General features: G+C 41.3%; 1 protein-coding gene across 3 annotated transcripts in view; it reads right to left on the bottom strand.

The window, feature by feature from the left end:
- The window catches only part of PPP2R5C (protein phosphatase 2 regulatory subunit B'gamma), a 488,552-nt gene that overhangs the window by 196,769 nt on the left and 272,085 nt on the right, over nucleotides 1-19,698 (bottom strand). For all 3 annotated transcript variants that reach the window (XM_053697445.1, XM_053697446.1, XM_053697447.1), the window contains one exon: nucleotides 3,530-3,638. In XM_053697445.1, coding sequence (XP_053553420.1) covers nucleotides 3,530-3,638 — 109 coding nt within the window. The remainder of the gene's footprint in view (nucleotides 1-3,529; nucleotides 3,639-19,698) is intronic.

Genomic DNA, 19,698 nt, shown 5'->3' on the forward strand with positions numbered 1-19,698 from the left:
TGTCCGCCACCCGCTTGGGTATAGGAAAAGCTTCTGGGAGCTCCGGCACCTCTAGGAACTTGTCCATTTTACATAGTTTCTCTGGGATGACCAACTTTTCACAATCATCCAGAGTGGATAATACCTCCTTAAGCAGAATGCGGAGATGTTCCAACTTAAATTTAAATGCAATTACATCAGGTTCAGCCTGTTGAGAAATGTTCCCTGAATCAGTAATTTCTCCCTCAGACAAAATCTCCCTGGCCCCCTCAGATTGGGTTAGGGGCCCTTCAGAGATATTAATATCAGCGTCGTCATGCTCTTCAGTAACTAAAACAGAGCAGCCACGCTTACGCTGACAAGGGTTCATTTTGGCTAAAATGTTTTTGACAGAATTATCCATTACAGCCGTTAATTGTTGCATAGTAAGCAGTATTGGCGCGCTAGATGTACTAGGGGCCTCCTGAGTGGGCAAGACTCGTGTAGACGAAGGAGGGAATGATGCAGTACCATGCTTACTCCCCTCACTTGAGGAATCATCTTGGGCATCATTGTCATTATCACATAAATCACATTTATTTAAATGAACAGGAATTCTGGCTTCCCCACATTCAGAACACAGTCTATCTGGTAGTTCAGACATGTTAAACAGGCATAAACTTGATAATAAAGTACAAAAAACGTTTTAAAATAAAACCGTTACTGTCACTTTAAATTTTAAACTGAACACACTTTATTACTGCAATTGCGAAAAAACATGAAGGAATTGTACAAAATTCACCAAATTTTCACCACAGTGTCTTAAAGCCTTAAAAGTATTGCACACCAAATTTGGAAGCTTTAACCCTTAAAATAACGGAACCGGAGCCGTTTTAACACTTTAACCCCTTTACAGTCCCTGGTATCTGCTTTGCTGAGACCCAACCAAGCCCAAAGGGGAATACGATACCAAATGACGCCTTCAGAAAGTCTTTTCTAAGTATCAGAGCTCCTCTCACATGCGACTGCATGCCATGCCTCTCAAAAACAAGTGCGCCACACCGGCGCGAAAATGAGGCTCTGCTTATGCTTTGGGAAAGCCCCAGAGAAATAAGGTGTCTAATACAGTGCCTGCCGATATTATAATATCAATAAACCCAGATAAAATGATTCCTCAAAGCTAAATATGTTTTAAAACTGAATCGATTTAGCCCAGAAAAGTCTACAATCTTAATAAGCCCTTGTGAAGCCCTTATTTACCATCGTAATAAACATGGCTTACCGGATCCCATAGGGAAAAAATGACAGCTTCCAGCATTACATCGTCTTGTTAGAATGTGTCATACCTCAAGCAGCAAGAGACTGCACACTGTTCCCCCAACTGAAGTTAATTGCTCTCAACAGTCCTGTGTGGAACAGCCATGGATTTTAGTTACGGTGCTAAAATCATTTTCCTCATACAAACAGAAATCTTCATCTCTTTTCTGTTTCTGAGTAAATAGTACATACCAGCACTATTTTAAAATAACAAACTCTTGATTGAATAATAAAAACTACAGTTAAACACTAAAAAACTCTAAGCCATCTCCGTGGAGATGTTGCCTGTACAACGGCAAAGAGAATGACTGGGGTAGGCGGAGCCTAGGAGGGATCATGTGACCAGCTTTGCTGGGCTCTTTGCCATTTCCTGTTGGGGAAGAGAATATCCCACAAGTAAGGATGACGCCGTGGACCGGACACACCTATGTTGGAGAAATTAGGCTAATGCTAGGTGTAGTAAGCATAACATGAGAATATTTGTTAGGCTCATGAAACAGAGCATGATTCCCCTATTCCAGAATATTAGATCAGCATATGGGGTGCCATCTGTTTCAAGATAAAGATCTAGTAAAGTCCAACAGTGAGGGTAATGTAGCTAGACGATATAAACACAACCCCTAGTTGCATAAACACTGTCTAGGGGACCGGGATGTTTTACCCAACTACTGTTTTCCTGACGTGTATGTATGTCTCCTCTGAGTCTTGATGAAACATGGAGTCAGTGTTCCTCAATTATTTGGGGTGTCCCTCTGTTAGTCCCAAGGCAATGTGGTGTCAGTTCTGTGATTGTCGGGTTTCACAGGGCCCAATTATGGTGTGATAGTGGCTGTATTCTTTGTTGTAGTTTGTTCTGTGTAGCCTTCCGGTTAGCTCTCTCCTTCTTAGAACATAGGCTTCTGATGCAATTTTTAAGAGGAGTTTGAGAGTTATAAGGTCTTGTAACCTTTTGCTGCATCTCACAGCTTATGGATAAGTCTGCGATGTGCTCGGGTTGCAGGCCTACTATGATTTCTAGAACCAAGTACTCCGGGGTTTAGTTAGGCTCATACCCTCTTTGTGGGATGTACTTCGCTGAAGTTGTACAACCCATGGCAAGAGGTCTATAGTAGAGCTCATCCAGGACTTCAGGCAAGGAATCGGAGCTGATAGCTTGCGAGACCGCAATTTGAGCTGTAATGGAGGAGGAAGTAGGTGTGCTTTGTAGCGTGTCCACTAGGTCCACCTGGTATTTGTCAAGCCGAGCACACAGCGCTCCCAGGAGAGAGATTTCTAACTCCATGATGTGAAGGTCTATGCGATACAGGTACTGTAGCTTAGATTTGCAGGTGTCCCCAGATGTAAATGTGGTCTGATGAGTAAGGTGCCGTTGCCTTAGTGTCTCCCCTCTGGTCGGATCCAGGATATAGGCCTCAATAAAAATACTTTGTATTGTCCAGCACAGGAGTCCAGACTTATGGCCTAAGCAGGTAAAATTGTGCAGCCTGTACAAGCGGCTCTATGTCGCCGCCTAAAGTAAAGTTATCCTCCCTGCACGAGCGGCAGTCAGCTCCTTAATTCGTGATCCAATGTGCTCACACATGTCTAAATATGGCTGCTACTGTGTCTTCCCTGCTGAGAGCAGCACGAAGATATTGGAGCTCTCGTTTCCTCCTAGGACTCCTCCAAAGTCCGGGTTTGTTGGCAGGACTCCCTGGTGACTCTAACATGCCAGTTGTTGGTGGTATATCATGCCGAGCGGTCGGATAAAGTTATATGTGGATATCTCAGGAGCTGTAGAAAAGTACGACCGCTCAGCTTCTAAGCTAGCTCCGCCCCCTTTTTAAACCTTTTATTCAGCAACTATCCAGCGCTTTCGCAGAGAAACGCTTTTGGAAAAGGCAGCAAGCTCGAGGAAGAAACCCTCTATCTTCACAAGACACGTCTTTTGGGCTGGATCCTATTCTCTTTTTCTTGACATACATTGGAATTGCAACGTCACGTGTGGAAATTCCGAATATTATAATCACCCCATCTTTGGATCGACAAGTACCGTTTTAAAAATAATTCACTGACATTATTTACGCCTATTGATAAAATAGGGATAGATAGCGCTGTTTTTTCCTTCTTTTCTGTATTTGTTTAATAATGATATGATGAAACAAACCAAAAAAAAAAAAACCTGTAGCTAACAAACTTACATGCCTATAAGAATATTACATTCAAAACAACCTAAAATTCCAAACCATTATGAATAACATGTGGATTCAGTTACCTGTGGATGGTAGACACTGAGTGATTTCACTTTGTGTAAAGGTAATAACACCTTCAATAAGAATATTTTGTGCTCTTCTTTTAGCGGTAAGGCAAATCCATTTATTATACTGAAACAAAATGAAAAACAAAAATAGGTTAGTATGTACTGCATTTTTGTTTGTTCGGAGTTTAATACAGGGACATTGATCAATTCATGAGATATTATACTTTTATTGTCAATAGGATAACACAGCTATGTTAGTTATGTATAAGCCTGAGGAGAACAGGTAGCTATTGGTTCGATTTTACACACCCCCAGCAAAGGAAGGGGGAGGGAATAACTATTGGTTTGGTAATGAGCGGCAATATATAGCCGTTTAAAAGCTTGTTTAATTATGCCTGAGGAAACGGCCAAGTGAGCTGAGAAACGCGTAGCAAATATAACTTATTCACTTTGTTTACTCACTTGTATCATAAGGACTTTTTGTTTTATCAATGATTAACCCCTTAATGACAACTGACGTACCAGGTACGTCCTGCAAAAACTAGCAGTTAGTGACAATGGACGTACCTGGTACGTCAGTTGTCTATGAGAGTGCTGGAAGCGATCGCAATCGCTTCCAGCAGCTCTCAGGGTATTGCAGTGATGCCTCGATATTGAGGCATCCTGCAATACCCTTTAAAAAGCATCCGATACAGAGAGAGCCACTCTGTGGCCCTCTCTGCACCGGTAGCGATGGGGCCATTCGTTGGTGGGTGGGAGCTTACAAGGAAGGAGGGTGGGCGGCCCATCGCTACCCGGCATCCGGTTCCTACAAGTGCATTGTGCACGCCGGATGCCGGGAGCGTGCGGAGGGGGGGCCTGCGTGCGAGCGCGCGTGTGTGTGTGTGCGCGAGCGCGCAGCAAACACTGCCACCAATGAATTTTGTTAAGAGGGAGGGGGGGCAGCAAACTGTAAAAAAAATAATAATAATAATAGGATCTGGTAGGGTTAGGGGGGTGGGGGTACTGGGGGGGGGCAGCTACACTACAGAAAAAATGAAAAAAAAACATTTAAAAATAAAAAAAAACACTTTATTTTTTGGGGAAAACTGGGTACTGGCAGACAGGTGCCAGTACCCAAGATGGTGGCAAATAGGTAGGTGGGGAGGGTTAGAGAGGTGTTTGGGGGGAATCAGGGAGGTTGGGGGTTAAGGCAGGGGTCCATCACAGCTGAATAATTAAAAAAAAACAAAAAAAACAAAAAAAAAAAACAACAACACCTTTTATTTTAGTACTGGCAGACTTTCTGCCAGTACTTAAGATGGCGGGGACAATTGTGGGGTGGGGGAGGGAAGAGAGCTGTCTGGGAGGGATCAGGGGGTGGGATGTGTCAGGTGGGAGGCTAATCTCTACACTAAAGCTAAAATTAACCCTGCAAGCTCTCTACAAGCTACCTAATTAACCCCTTCACTGCTGGGCTTAATACAAGTGTGGTGCGCAGCAGCATTTAGCGGCCTCCTAATTGCCAAAAAGCAACGCCAAAGCCATATATGTCTGCTATTTCTGAACAAAGGAGATCCCAGAGAAGCATTTACAACCATTTGTGCCATAATTGCACAAGCTGTTTGTAAATAATTTAAGTGAGAAACCTAAAATTGTGAAAAATTTCACTTTTTTTTTTTTATTTGCTCGCATTTGGCGGTGAAATGGTGGCATGAAATATACCAAAATGGGCCTAGATCAATACTTTGGGTTGTCTACTACACTACACTAAAGCTAAAATTAACCCTTCAAGGTCCCTACAAGATCCCTAATTAACCCCTTCACTGCTGGGCATAATACACGTGTGGTGCGCAGCTGCATTTAGCAGCCTTCTAATTACCAAAAAGCAACGCCAAAGCCATATATGTCTGCTATTTCTGAACAAAGGGGATCCCAGAGAAGCATTTACAACCATTTGTGCCATAATTGCACAAACTGTTTGTAAATAATTTCAGTGAGAAACCTAAAGTTTGTGACAAAATTTGTGAAAAAGTGAACAATTTTTTTTATTTGCTCGCATTTGGCAGTGAAATGGTGGCATGAAATATACCAAAATGGGCATAAATCAATACTTTGGGTTGTCTTCTAAAAAAAAAATATATACATGTCAAGGGATATTCAGGGATTCCGGACAGATATCAGTGTTCCAATGTAACTAGCGCTAATTTTGAAAAAAAGTGGTTTGGAAATAGCAAAGTTCTACTTGTACTTATTGCCCTATAACTTGCAAAAAAAGCAAACAACATGTAACCATTGGGTATTTCTAAACTCAGGACAAAATTTAGAAACTATTTAGCATGGGTGTTTTTTGGTGGTTGTAGATGTGTAACAGATTTTGGAGGTCAAAGTTAGAAAAAGTGTGTTTTTTTCCATTTTTTCCTCATATTTTATATATTAAATTATAAGATATGATGAAAGAAATGGTATCTTTAGAAAGTCCATTTAATGGCGAGAAAAACGTTATATATGTGTGGGTACAGTAAATGAGTAAGAGGAAAATTACAGCTAAACACAAACACTGCAGAAATTTAAAAATAGCCATTGTCATTAAGGGTAAGAAAACTGAAAAAGGGTCCGGTCATTAAGGGGTTAAAGGATTTGTTTTTATATCATTGTTTGCAATTCTTTGACAAGTGAGTGTCTCATTACCATACCGCTGTGGAAGAGCCAGTAAGCCTGTTATCATCTGACCGCTGCGAGGAGAGTGTTTACCGGAGAGAGCAAGCTGGTTTGCTCTGACAACCAGTCTGTTTCCACAAGCACATTGGTGTGCTCGGCAAGAGTGAGAGTACCTTGGGTATAGAATATTGCTGCATATTTGGGCATTATTGCTGTGGATACACACATTGGTCGCTTTTGTTTGTTCTCAACCCATACAGATCTGCCTGCCGCTTTTTGAAGAAGGGAATAGTTTCCTGATCACTGAGAGCCCATCGTTGTCGGCTGGGATTACATTGGACTATAACATTTATTCCAACAGACTGTTTGTCCTAGCTTTTGTATTGGGGACTCATTTATTGTGATATATTTTACCTAATGAGGTGCCACCTTCCATTCCAATTATGTATATTTAAATTTTAATGGGATTTTAACTTTTTTAGTACATGTTCTATTAAGTACATGGTCAGCTTAGGACTTAGTAGCGCCCTCTGGTGTGTATATATATATATATATATATATATATATATATATATATATATATATATATATATACATACACATATATATACACACACACACACAAACACACATAGTAGAATTAATCAGTCAGCACTCACTGGATTTTTAAAGTAAAATTTATATATATATATATATATATATATATATATATATATATATATATATATATATATATATATATATATATTTTAACCGTGAGGTGCGCTATCACTACCCAGCAAAAAGAAAGTACCAGGGTGCAATCCCAAATCAATATTAAAGTCCACCACAAATGCACTCACTGGATTTATACAATTTTGTGAACGTTTTTGGGGGCCTTTCCCCCTTCCTCAGGGTGGGAAAAAAATATTTTGATATAGATAAAAGAAACAGATATTGAATTGTCTTTTTTTACTGCAGTTTGTACTCCAGGTGGGGAAGAAAATCCAAGGGGTGCTGATGCAGACCCCCCCCCCCTTGCATATAACCCTATCACTCTTCCTGCTTGATCAGCTCATGTATAGACAAAGAGCCGCCTTTTTGGAAAGGGAGAAGAGGGTTTTACAAGTATTTATATATTAAAAAAAAAACCCCAAAAAACTATATATATATATATATATATATATATATATATATATATATATATATATATATATATATATATATATATATATATAAAGTGACAGCTCCTCTTCTGCTTCAAATGTAAAGAAACAGATTAATTAGTAAGTATGGGAAGGCCAGTGCATAAGCAGAATCATAGGAAAAGTAGGTAAAAAAAGAAAAATACGTTTCCCACAACCAGAGTACATTTCTACCAAATGCTGAGTACGTTTGTGTCCATACACACACAAAAAATGTATTCTTAACTGATAATTTCCTTTCTTTTCTTGGTAGTGAGAGACCACAAGACCTTACTCTTGGGAATTACATCACCTGCCACCAGGAGGCGACAAAGGCACCCTACATCAGAGCTTTAAAGGGACAGTCAAGTCCAAAAAAAGCCTAACAACTTCCCAATTTACTTTTATCACCAATTTTGCTTTGTTCTCTAGGTATTCTTAGTTGAAAGCAAAACCTATGAGGTTCATATGCTGATTTCTTAGACCTTGAAGACTGTCTCTAATCTGAATGCATTCTGACCACTAGAAGGCATTAGTTCATGTGTTTCATATAGATAACATTGAGCTCATGCTCATGAAGTGACCTAGGAGGGAGCACTGGTTGGCTAAAATGCAAGTCTTTCAAAAGAACTTAAATAAGGGGGCAGTCTGCAGATGCTTAGATACAAGGCAATACATTGGTAAAACGTGTATTATTATTATTGTGTTGGTTATGCAAAACTGGGCAATGGGTAAAAAAAGAGATTAACTTTCTTTTTAAAGAACAAAAATGGTGTTGACTGTCCCTTTAAGTATCCCTCCTACTTCCCCTTCCCTCCCAATAGTATGTATAGCCGCTGATAGCTAAAAAAGTAAGAAAGATATTAGGGTAAAGGAGGTGCCGCCACCAGGAAAAACATTTTTTTTTTAAAAATTGTGCGGGTTCGTGGACACTATCAAGAAAGGAATTTATAAAGGAAGAATACACTTTGTTTTCTTTCTAATGTTAGTGAGAGTCTACGAGACCTTACTTTTGGGAACCAATAGCCAAGCTGTGGAGTCCACTAAAATCTAGGTGGGATAATAGGTAAGGCAGTCACCTTTTTACTAGAAACCACTGTCTGAATTACTTTCCTGCCAAATGCTGCCTCCGCCGAGGCAAAAACATTGAAATGCTAAAACATGGTTAAGGTATGCAAAGAAAACCAAGTCTTGCATATTTGTTCTACAGAAGCCTCATTCTTTAAGGCCCAGGAAGTAGAAACAGAGCGAGTGGAATAAGCAGTAAAGCTGGGAGGGGGTTGTTGTCTTCTCGCCTCCAAGTAAGCTGTGTGGATCAAACTAGTTAACCAAAAAGCCAAAGATACTGCAGTAGCCGCCTTCTGACCCATATGTTTACCAGAAAACAGGACAAACAGACTGGAAGATTGACAAAATTCCTCAGTCGCTTGAAGAAAGCACTACAGAGCCCTGACAACATCTAAATTGTGCAACAGTTTCTCTTTAGAAGAACTAGGTTTAGGACATAAAGGAACAACAATTTCTTGATTAATATTTTTCACCAACACTACCTTTGGTAGAAAACTGGACCTAGTCTGCAAAACAGCCTTATTCGGATGAAACGCCAAATAAGGTGGATCACAAGAAAGCTGACAATTCAGAGACTCTGCAAACTAAGGAAATAGCCAGCAAGAACAACACCTTCCATGATAACATCTCGACAGCCAACTAATGCATCAGTTCGAATGGAGGAATTGAGGGAAACCGATACTTGATACTGCCAAAGATCTGCTAAAGCGTCTATCAAATCCGCCTGGAGGTCCCTTGAACTCGACCCGTACCTTGGGAGCTTGTGATTCAGACCATATGCTATTAGTTCTTTGTCCAGAGAAACTTACTGATCTATTAACTGATCTGATCAAAAATCTGCTGGTTGAGAGACCATTCCCCTGAGTGGATTGTTTAGCGGCTCAGATAATCTGACTCCCAGTTCTCCACTCCAGGAATGTGAATGGCCGAGATGGAGCACTGATGTTCCCCTGCCCAGTTCGGAATGCGAGACACTTCCTGCATTGCTAGATTATTAATGTACGGTACCCGTAGTTATGTTTTCAGATTGAAAACAGATAAAGAGAATTGAGCAAAGCAAGGGCCATGCCAGTAAGGCATTGAAAATTGCTCTGAGTTCCAAAACATTGATTGGTAAAATCGATTTCTGAGGCAACCAAACACCTTGAGCCTTCTGAAGACCACATACTGCTCCCCAACCCGACAGGCTAGTGTTTGTAGTAATTATTTCCCATATTAGGTGGTGGAACCTCATGCCCTGAGATACCAGACCTGGAGACGCCAACCAAGAAAGAGACTGTCTTGTGGGAGGGTCTACGTGTACCAACTGAGAAAGATCGGAGTGGTCTTCATTCCACTGTCTGAGCGTGCACAGCTAAAGAGGTTACATAGGAAACTGTACAAATCGCATGTTGTCTGATGCTGCCACCATGAGGTCCACAACCTCAATACACTAGGCTACTGAAGGAAAAGGTAGAAACTGGAGGTTCGGACAAGTTGATTGAAGCTTGAACCTGTGTTGATCTGTAAGGCAAAGTTTACTAGTCACAAAGTCTATGATCACTCCCAAAAAACACTCTTGTTCGAGGTACGAAAGAACTCTTCGCAACATTGACCTTCCAAACATGACTGCAAAGTAATCAGAATTACCTCTCATGTGAGCAGTCCCTAAAGGTAAAGATGATGTATGAACTAAGATATCGTCCAGGTACGGAGCCACCTCTAGTCCCTGAGCACAGAATCACTGAAAGAAGAGCTTCCAGAACATTTGTAAAAATTCTGGGAGCAGTAACTAAATCAAATAGTAGTGCAGTAAATTGGTAGTGCCTGTTTAGAAAAGCAAAGTGTAGGAACTGATAATGATCCCAGTGAATTGGGATGTGAAGATACAGATCCTTCTGGTCTACTGTTGTCAGGAACTGACCCTGAAGCACCAAGGGAAGAACTGACCTGATAGTTTCAAACTTGAAAGATTAACCTTTTAGAAACTTGTTTGGTATCTTGAGATCCAATATAGGTCTGAATGTTCCTTTTATTTTTGGGAATCCTCTAATGGGACTTGGACAATGACCACCCATGTCCTTCAGATACTTTATGCATAGAAGAAAAGCCCTTCTCTTTTCTGGCCTTTTGAAAATATGAGACAGAATAAAACTCCTTTGTGGAGGCCGAGATCCAAATCCAATTCTGTACACCTGAGAAACAATTGCCAGCACCAAAGGGTCCTGAACATACCAAGCCCATGCCTCCTGTAAAAAGACAGTCTGCCCAGTAGTCCAAATGCCATCTTGGAATAATTGGAAGACTTCTTGGGCTGCTTGTATGTGTTCCAGACTGGCGTCCTGGCAAAAAGAATAAAAACGTCCACCAGATTTACCCTTAGGACTAGATTTCTTATACTGTTTGAATTCAAGCCAGACCCAAAAAGGTTTTTACCCTTGAAAGCTAAAGACAGCAGTCTAGAGTTGGATACCATGTCAGCAGACCAAGCCAAAGAGCCCGTCTAGACAAGACAGCCAAGGCTGTTTTTTGGGCATTAATGCAAATGACCAGAATAATCGTGCCACAAATCAAATATGATCCTGAATCTCCTCAGGAGGATTCTACTGAGACCAGATAAGATAGAGTTACACCAGAATGCTGCAGCACCTGAAACTGCAGCAATACTTACTGCAGGTTGAAAAAGCAAATCCCCTTGTAAGAAAGCCTTCCTAAGGTAACCCTCAAGCTTCCTGTACACAGGGTCCCTGAAAGAAATACTGTCTTCCAGAGATAGCACCATCCACATTGGGAATAGCACCCCATAGTTTCAAACTGGTACAAAATTAAACTTTGGAGAAGTAGTAAACGGTACTCCAGGTTTATCCCATTCCTTAGAAATGATATCAGAAACGTTTCAGGAGCCCTAGACTTGGGCCTGAAAATTATATCCAACATATACCGTTTTTTCTAAACCAGCTTTGGATCTTGAAATCCCTGAGTTCTTAGTATCGTCTTAAAAGGTACTACTCCAGAATTTTTATTGTTTAAAAATATAGATAATCCCTTTATTACCCATTCCCCAGTTTTGCATAAACCAACACAGCTATATTAATATACTTTTTACCTCTATAATTACCTTGTATCTAAGCCTCTGCAGACTGCACCCATATTTCAGTTCTTTTAACAGACTTGCATTTTAGCCAATCAGTGCTGATTCATAGGTAACTCCATGGGAGTGAGCGCAATGTTTTCTATATGGCACACATGAATAAGCACTGTCTAGCTGTACAAAACTATTTAAATGCCCTGAGACAAGAGACGGCCTTCCAGGGCTTAGAAATTTGCATATGAGCCTACCTAGGTTTAGCTTTCAACAAAGACTACCAAAAGAACTAAGCAAATTTGACGATAATCAAATGCAATAGATTCAAATTCAAGAGACAAAAGCAAGCATCTCCAAGGAGGAGATTATTCTTAAAGGCTAAGGGGGCTCACCCTTGAGGACGGGGAACTGTCATCGCAATGTCCAGGAACAATCCTGAAACTTCAGCTACTGAAACTATCTCAGCCTGCTGCTCTGTCCGAGTGTAATTTAATAAAAACATAGGAAAAATGAAAATTGTCTTTTGAAAGAGCAAATGCCCCTGAGAGGCCTGAACTCACGACCTTCAGATTATGAGACTGATATGCTACCTACTGCGCTAACAAAGCTTAACTGGAGAATAAATTAATCCCAGAAAAAACAAAGAAAACTGGAGTATGATACATGAAAACATACATGTCAGACAAAACAATTGTAGAATAATATATGTCTATATAAAAATATAGAAATAAATATAGCATGAAAAAACACACACATGAAAAATAAGTCCCCATGCTTAAAACAGAATATTAAAATGTTCCTCATATGAGATAGATTAATACAGAGACCCTGTATCATACAGGGTAAACAAATGATAAATTAAAAATGTAAATTATGATTGAGGGCACTAGTAAGCTAAGAGTTTTCATGCTACCATCAGCATGATAAACACCTAGTACATGTGTAATTAAATCCTGAAGAGATTGAATGCAGATGAAACACATTAAGTATGTGATAGATCATATACCAAAAATTGCCACTAGATGGCATACACTACCAAGAGTTTCATAATCAAAATGCATTTAAAAATACAAAAGCAGAAAAATAAAAATGAGGACAAGCTGATCCCATTTTTCTTAGAGACCTATAAGACTTTTATACACAATACATTTGAAATTTAAAAGTCAACTTAAGATATTGCCAAATCAAGCGACCTATTTAGTCTTAAAATCTTGCAAGTGCATTTAGAACACTACATTAACACTCCAATTAGCTACTCCACAGTGGAAAGCATTCCTCAGCAGTGCAATATCGCCTGGCAAATTTAAAATGAACTGCATAAAGTAGTCATGCAAAATGAAATACATAGAAGTGCACAAAACGATATGGGCTAGGAAACACTTCATATCCGACAATGGAGTTGGCAAACCCCCCCCCCCCCCAAAAAAAACAAAAAAACAAAAACAAACCTGTGGGGCGAAAATTAACCCCACTGCAACCGGTTTCAGTCTCAATACCAAATAAAGATTGTAAATACATAGGAGCATACTAGGGGACCCTCTAATAATTACAGTAAAAAAAAGAGAACCACCACCGGTCTTAAAAAACTCCCAAAGAAATGGCGAGTAGCCAGATTACTGCGGGGCGTCTTCAGCCCCCCCACCTGAAAACCGCCATATAAACTTATGCCAAAATATTAAGTAGTGGGAACTCTACAGTGGTTCAGGTCCCATAGCGTAACCCCAGAGTGAAGGGTAAGAACTACAGGACGTCCCCCAGCCGCTTACTGAATAAATCTTTGCGGTCAAATGGCGGTTTAACGTGAAACCCCAATACTAGTTCAGATGCCCCTCGCTGGAATAATAATAATAAATAAAAAACGGCCATACCATTGTACCGCGTAAAACAGGAGGATAGCCCCAGACCTGAGAAAGGCCTAAGCCCTTAAGCTGCTGTTGAGGCTGCCAGCATCTAGCTGCGTACTTCATTAATAATTATACTGATTATGAATGACTCAGAATAAAAAGTCTGCAAGAGCGTTAGTACAGGGACCCTAAGAGTGAAATAAGGGAAGTGATTGAGAATGCATATCTGCAGAGGTTTTAGACAGAACCAAGCAAAAGGAATGATGTCTATGGAGGCAACCATCAGTCCAGTCGCCTCCATGCATTTTGCAACAGATGGACGAATAGCAGACTAGAGAGAGAGGCAAGAAACATGAAGCTTGGAATTTCTGACGTCCGTCAGAAAGATCTTCATGGACAGGGAATTTATGATTGTTCCCAAGTAACAAACCCTTGTATCTGGAACAAGGGAACTCTTTCCCAGATTCACTTTCCACCCGTGGGAACGTAGAAAAGACATCTATTTGAACTAGAATGTCGTCTAGATAAGGCACAACAGCAATACCCTGGGACCTCACCACTGCCAGAAGAGCCCCCAGAACCTGTGTAAAAATTTTGGGTGCTGTAGCAAGGCCAAAAAGTAGGGCAACAAACTGGAAATATTTGTGACTAGGAACATGAAGATAAACGTCCTTCAGATCTATGGTTGTCATGAACTAACCCTTTTGGACCAGAGGTAGAATAGAACGGATGATCTCCATCTTGAAGGACGGAACCCTGAATGTGACGAAAAGTGCCCTCCTTCCTGGGAACTACAAATAGATTTGAATAGAATCCTAGACCCTGTTCCTCTAGAGGAACTGGAACAATCATTCCCAGAAATGCAGTTGAAGAAGGCCTCTCTCTTTATCGGATTCACAGACAAACTTGACAGGTGACCCCTGCCCCTTGGAGGACAACATTTGAAACCTATTTTGTAACTGTGGGATACTATATCTATGGCCCAAGGTCCTGGAACATCGCGTATCCAAGCCTGCTGAAAAAAAGAAAGCCTGCCCCCCACTTGATCCCCTACAGGATCGAGGGCGGCCCCTTCATGTTGATATAGAATCAATGTAAGGCTTCTTAGCTTGCTTCCCCCTGTTCCAAGGCTGACTGGACCTCCAAGAAGACTTGGAAGAGGAAGACTTCTGTCCCTTAAAGTTACGAAAGGAACAAAAATTGGAATTCTGGCAACCCTTAGGTCTATTATTTTTATTCTGAGGTAGGAAAACATAATTTATGTAACAATTTACCTGATAAATTAATTTCTTTCATATTGGCAAGAGTCCATGAGCTAGTGACGTATGGGATATACATTCCTACCAGGAGGGGCAAAGTTTCCCAAACCTCAAAATGCCTATAAATACACCCCCACCACACCCACAATTCAGTTTAACGAATAGCCAAGAAGTGGGGTGATAAGAAAGGAGCGAAAGCATCAACAAGGAATTTGAATAATTGTGCTTTATACAAAAAAATCATAACCACCATAAAAAGGGTGGGCCTCATGGACTCTTGCCAATATGAAAGAAATTAATTTATCAAGTAAATTCTTACATAAATTATGTTTTCTTTCATGTAATTGGCAAGAGTCCATGAGCTAGTGACGTATGGGATAGCAAATACCCAAGATGTGGAACTCCATGCAAGAGTCACTAGAGAGGGAGGGATAAAAATTAAAGACAGCCAATTCGGCTGAAAAAAGAATCCACAACCCAAATCAAAAGTTTTAATCTTTATAATGAAAAAAACTGAAATTATAAGCAGAAGAATCAAACTGAAACAGCTGCCTGAAGTACTTTTCTACCAAAAACTGCTTCTGAAGAAGAGAAAACATCAAAATGGTAGAATTTAGTAAAAGTATGCAAAGAAGACCAAGTTGCTGCTTTGCAAATCTGATCAACAGAAGCTTCATTCTTAAAAGCCCAGGAAGTAGAAACTGACCTAGTAGAATGAGCCGTAATCCTCTGAGGCGGGGATTTACCCGACTCCAAATAAGCATGATGAATCAAAAGCGTTAACCAAGATGCCAAAGAAATGGCAGAAGCCTTCTGACCTTTCCTAGAACCAGAAAAGATAACAAATATAAAGATAACAGAAGTCTTTCTGAAATCTTTAGTAGCTTCAACATAATATTTCAAAGCTCTTACCACATCCAAAGAATGTAAAGATCTCCCCAAAGAATTCTTAGGATTAGGATACAACGAAGGGACAACAATGTCTCTACCAATGTTGTTGGAATTCACAACTTTAGGTAAAAATTTAAATGAAGTCCGCAAAACCGCCTTATCCTGATGAAAAATCAGAAAAGGAGACTCACAAGAAAGAGCAGATAATTCAGAAACTCTTCTAGCAGAAAAGATGGCCAAAAGGAACAAAACTTTCCAAGAAAGTAATTTAATGTCCAGAGAATGCATAGGCTCAAACGGAGGAGCCTGTAAAGCCCTCAAAACCAAATTAAGACTCCAAGGAGGAGAGATTGATTTAATGACAGCCTTGATACGAACCAAAGCCTGTACAAAACAATGAATATCAGGAAGATTAGCAATTTTTCTGTGGAACAGAACAGAAAGAGCAGAGATTTGTCCTTTCAAGGAACTTGCAGACAAACCCTTATCCAAACCATCCTGAAGAAACTGTAAAATTCTAGGAATTCTAAAAGAATGCCAAGAAAATTTATGAGAAGAACACCATGAAATGTAAGTCTTCCAAACTCGATAATAAATCTTTCTAGATACAGATTTGCGAGCCTGCAACATAGTATTAATCACTGAGTCAGAGAAACCTCTATGACTAAGCACTAGGCGTTCAATCTCCATACCTTCAAATTTAATTATTTGAGATCCTGATGGAAAAATGGGCCTTGAGATAGAAGGTCTGGCCTTAACGGAAGTGGCCAAGGTTGGCAACTGGACATCCGAACAAGATCCGCATACCAAAACCTGTGTGGCCATGCTGGAGCCACCAGCAGTACAAATGAACGCTCCATTCTGATTTTGGAAATCACTCTTGGAAGAAGAACTAGAGGCGGAAAGACATAAGCAGGTTGATAATTCCAAGGAAGTGACAACGCATCCACTGCTTCCGGCTGAGGATCCCTGGACCTGGACAGATATCTAAGTTTCCTGCTTAGATGAGAAGCCATCAGATCTATTTCTGGAAGCCCCCACATCTGAACAATCTGAAAAAACACATCTGGGTGAAGAGACCATTCTCCCGGATGTAAAGTCTGGCGACTGAGATAATCCGCTTCCCAATTGTCTATACCTGGGATATGAACCGCAGAGATTAGACAGGAGCTGGATTCCGCCCATGTAAGTATCCAAGAAACTTCTTTCATAGCTTGAGGACTGCGAGTCCCACCTTGATGATTGACATACGCCACGGTTGTGACATTGTCTGTCTGAAAACAAAAACGGTTCTCTCTTCAGAAGAGGCCAAAACTGAAGAGCTCTGAGAATCGCACAGAGTTCCAAAATATTGATTGGTAATCTCGCCTCTTGAGATTTCCAAACCCCCTGTGCTGTCAGAGATCCCCAGACAGCTCCCCAACCTGAAAGACTTGCATCTGTTGTAATCACAGTCCAGGTTGGACTAACAAAAGAGGCCCCTTGAATTACACAATGGTGATCTAACCACCAAGTCAGAGATAGTTGAATATTGGGATTTAAGGATGTTAATTGTGATATCTTTGTATAATCCCTGCACCATTGGCCCAGCATACAAAGCTGAATAGGTCTCATGTGAAAACGAGCAAAGGGGATCGTGTCCGATGCTGCAGTCATGAGACCTAAAACCTCCATACACATAGCTCGTTAGTTCAGCAAAGGTATGAAACCTCGGAGTGCTGATTGAAGCTGGACTATCTTTTAAACAGCAGATTTCCTCCTTAATAAAAACAGAATTTATGCTTACCTGATAAATTACTTTCTCCAACGGTGTGTCCGGTCCACGGCGTCATCCATAACTTGTGGGAATATTCTCTTCCCCCAACAGGAAATGGCAAAGAGCACAGCAAAAGCTGTCCATATAGTCCCTCCTAGGCTCCGCCCACCCCAGTCATTCGACCGACGGACAGGAGAAAAAAAAGGAGAAACTATAGGGTGCCGTGGTGACTGTAGTTAAAGAAAGCAATTCATCAAACCTGATTAAAAAAACCAGGGCGGGCCGTGGACCGGACACACCGTTGGAGAAAGTAATTTATCAGGTAAGCATAAATTCTGTTTTCTCCAACATTGGTGTGTCCGGTCCACGGCGTCATCCATAACTTATGGGAACCAATACCAAAGCTTTAGGACACGGATGAAGGGAGGGAGCCAATCAGGTTGCCTAAACGGAAGGCACCACGGCTTGCAAAACCTTTCTCCCAAAAATAGCCTCCGAAGTAGCAAAAGTATCAAATTTGTAGAATTTGGCAAAAGTGTGCAGGGAAGACCAAGTCGCTGCCTTACATATCTGATCAACAGAAGCCTCGTTCTTGAAGGCCCATGTGGAAGCCACAGCCCTAGTAGAGTGAGCTGTGATGCGTTCAGGAGGCTGCCGTCCGGCAGTCTCGTAAGCCAATCGCATGATGCTTTTCAGCCAAAAGGAAAGAGAGGTAGCAGTAGCTTTTTGACCTCTCCTCTTGCCAGAATAAACGACAAACAGAGAAGACGTTTGTCTGAAATCCTTTGTTGCTTCTAAATAGAACTTTAAAGCACGAACTACATCTAAATTGTGTAACAAACGTTCCTTCTTTGAAACTGGCTTCAGACACAAAGAAGGTACAACTATTTCCTGGTTGGAAACAACCTTTGGAAGGAAACCAGGTTTAGTACGCAAAACAACCTTATCTGAATGGAACACCAGATAGGGCGGAGCACACTGCAGAGCAGATAACTCAGAAACTCTTCTAGCAGAAGAAATAGCAACCAAAAACAGAACTTTCCAAGATAACATCTTGATATCTATGGAATGTAGAGGTTCAAACGGAACCCCTTGAAGAACTGAAAGAACTAAATTCAGACTCCAGGGAGGAGTCAAAGGCCTGTAAACAGGCTTGATCCTGACCAAAGCCTGACCAAAAGCTTGAACATCAGGCACAGCTGCCAGTCGTTTGTGTAATAAGACAGATATAGCAGAAATCTGTCCCTTTAGAGAACTCGCTGATAATCCCTTATCCAAACCTTCTTGGAGAAAGGAAAGGATCCTAGGAATTTTGATCTTACTCCATGAGAATCCCTTGGATTCACACCAACAGATATATCTTTTCCATATTTTATGGTAAATCTTCCTAGTTACAGGTTTTCTGGCTTGTATCAGAGTATCTATTACAGAATCCGAAAACCCACGCTTAGATAAAATCAAGCGTTCAATTTCCAAGCCGTTAGGTGAAGGGAAACTAGATTTGGATGTTTGAATGGACCTTGTACTAGAAGATCCTGTCTCAAAGGTAGCTTCCATGATGGACCCGATGACATACTCACCAGATCTGCATACCAAGTCCTGCGTGGCCACGCAGGAGCTATCAAGATCACAGAGGCCCTCTCCTGCTTGATCCTGGCTACCAGCCTGGGAATGAGAGGAAACGGTGGAAACACATAAGCTAGGTTGAAGGTCCAAGGCGCTACTAATGCATCCACTAAAGTCGCCTTGGGATCCCTGGATCTGGACCCGTAGCAAGGAACCTTGAAGTTCTGATGAGACGCCATCAGATCCTTGTCTGGAATGCCCCATAATTGAGTAACTGGGCAAAGATTTCCGGGTGGAGTTCCCACTCCCCCGGATGGAATGTCTGACGACTCAGATAATCCGCCTCCCAGTTTTCCACTCCTGGGATGTGGATCGCAGATAGGTGGCAGGAGTGATCCTCCGCCCATTTTATAATTTTGGTCACTTCTCTCATCGCCAGGGAACTCCTTGTTCCCCCCTGATGATTGATGTAAGCAACAGTCGTCATGTTGTCTGATTGGAATCTTATGAATCTGGCCTTTGCTAGATGAGGCCAAGCCCTGAGAGCATTGAATATCGCTCTCAGTTCCAGAATGTTTATCGGGAGAAGAGACTCTTCCCGAGACCATAGCCCCTGAGCTTTCAGGGAGTCCCAGACCGCGCCCCAGCCCACTAGACTGGCGTCGGTCGTGACGATGACCCACTCTGGTCTGCGGAAGCTCATTCCCTGGGACAGGTGGTCCTGGGTTAGCCACCAACGGAGTGAGTCTCTGGTCTTCTGATCTACTTGAATCACTGGAGACAAGTCTGTATAGACCCCATTCCACTGTTTCAGCATGCACAGTTGTAATGGTCTTAGATGAATCCGCGCAAAAGGAACTATGTCCATTGCTGCAACCATCAACCCTACTACTTCCATGCACTGAGCTATGGAAGGACGTGGAACAGAATGAA

Source organism: Bombina bombina, chromosome 1, assembly GCF_027579735.1.
Source record: "Bombina bombina isolate aBomBom1 chromosome 1, aBomBom1.pri, whole genome shotgun sequence".
Lineage (NCBI taxonomy): Eukaryota > Metazoa > Chordata > Amphibia > Anura > Bombinatoridae > Bombina > Bombina bombina.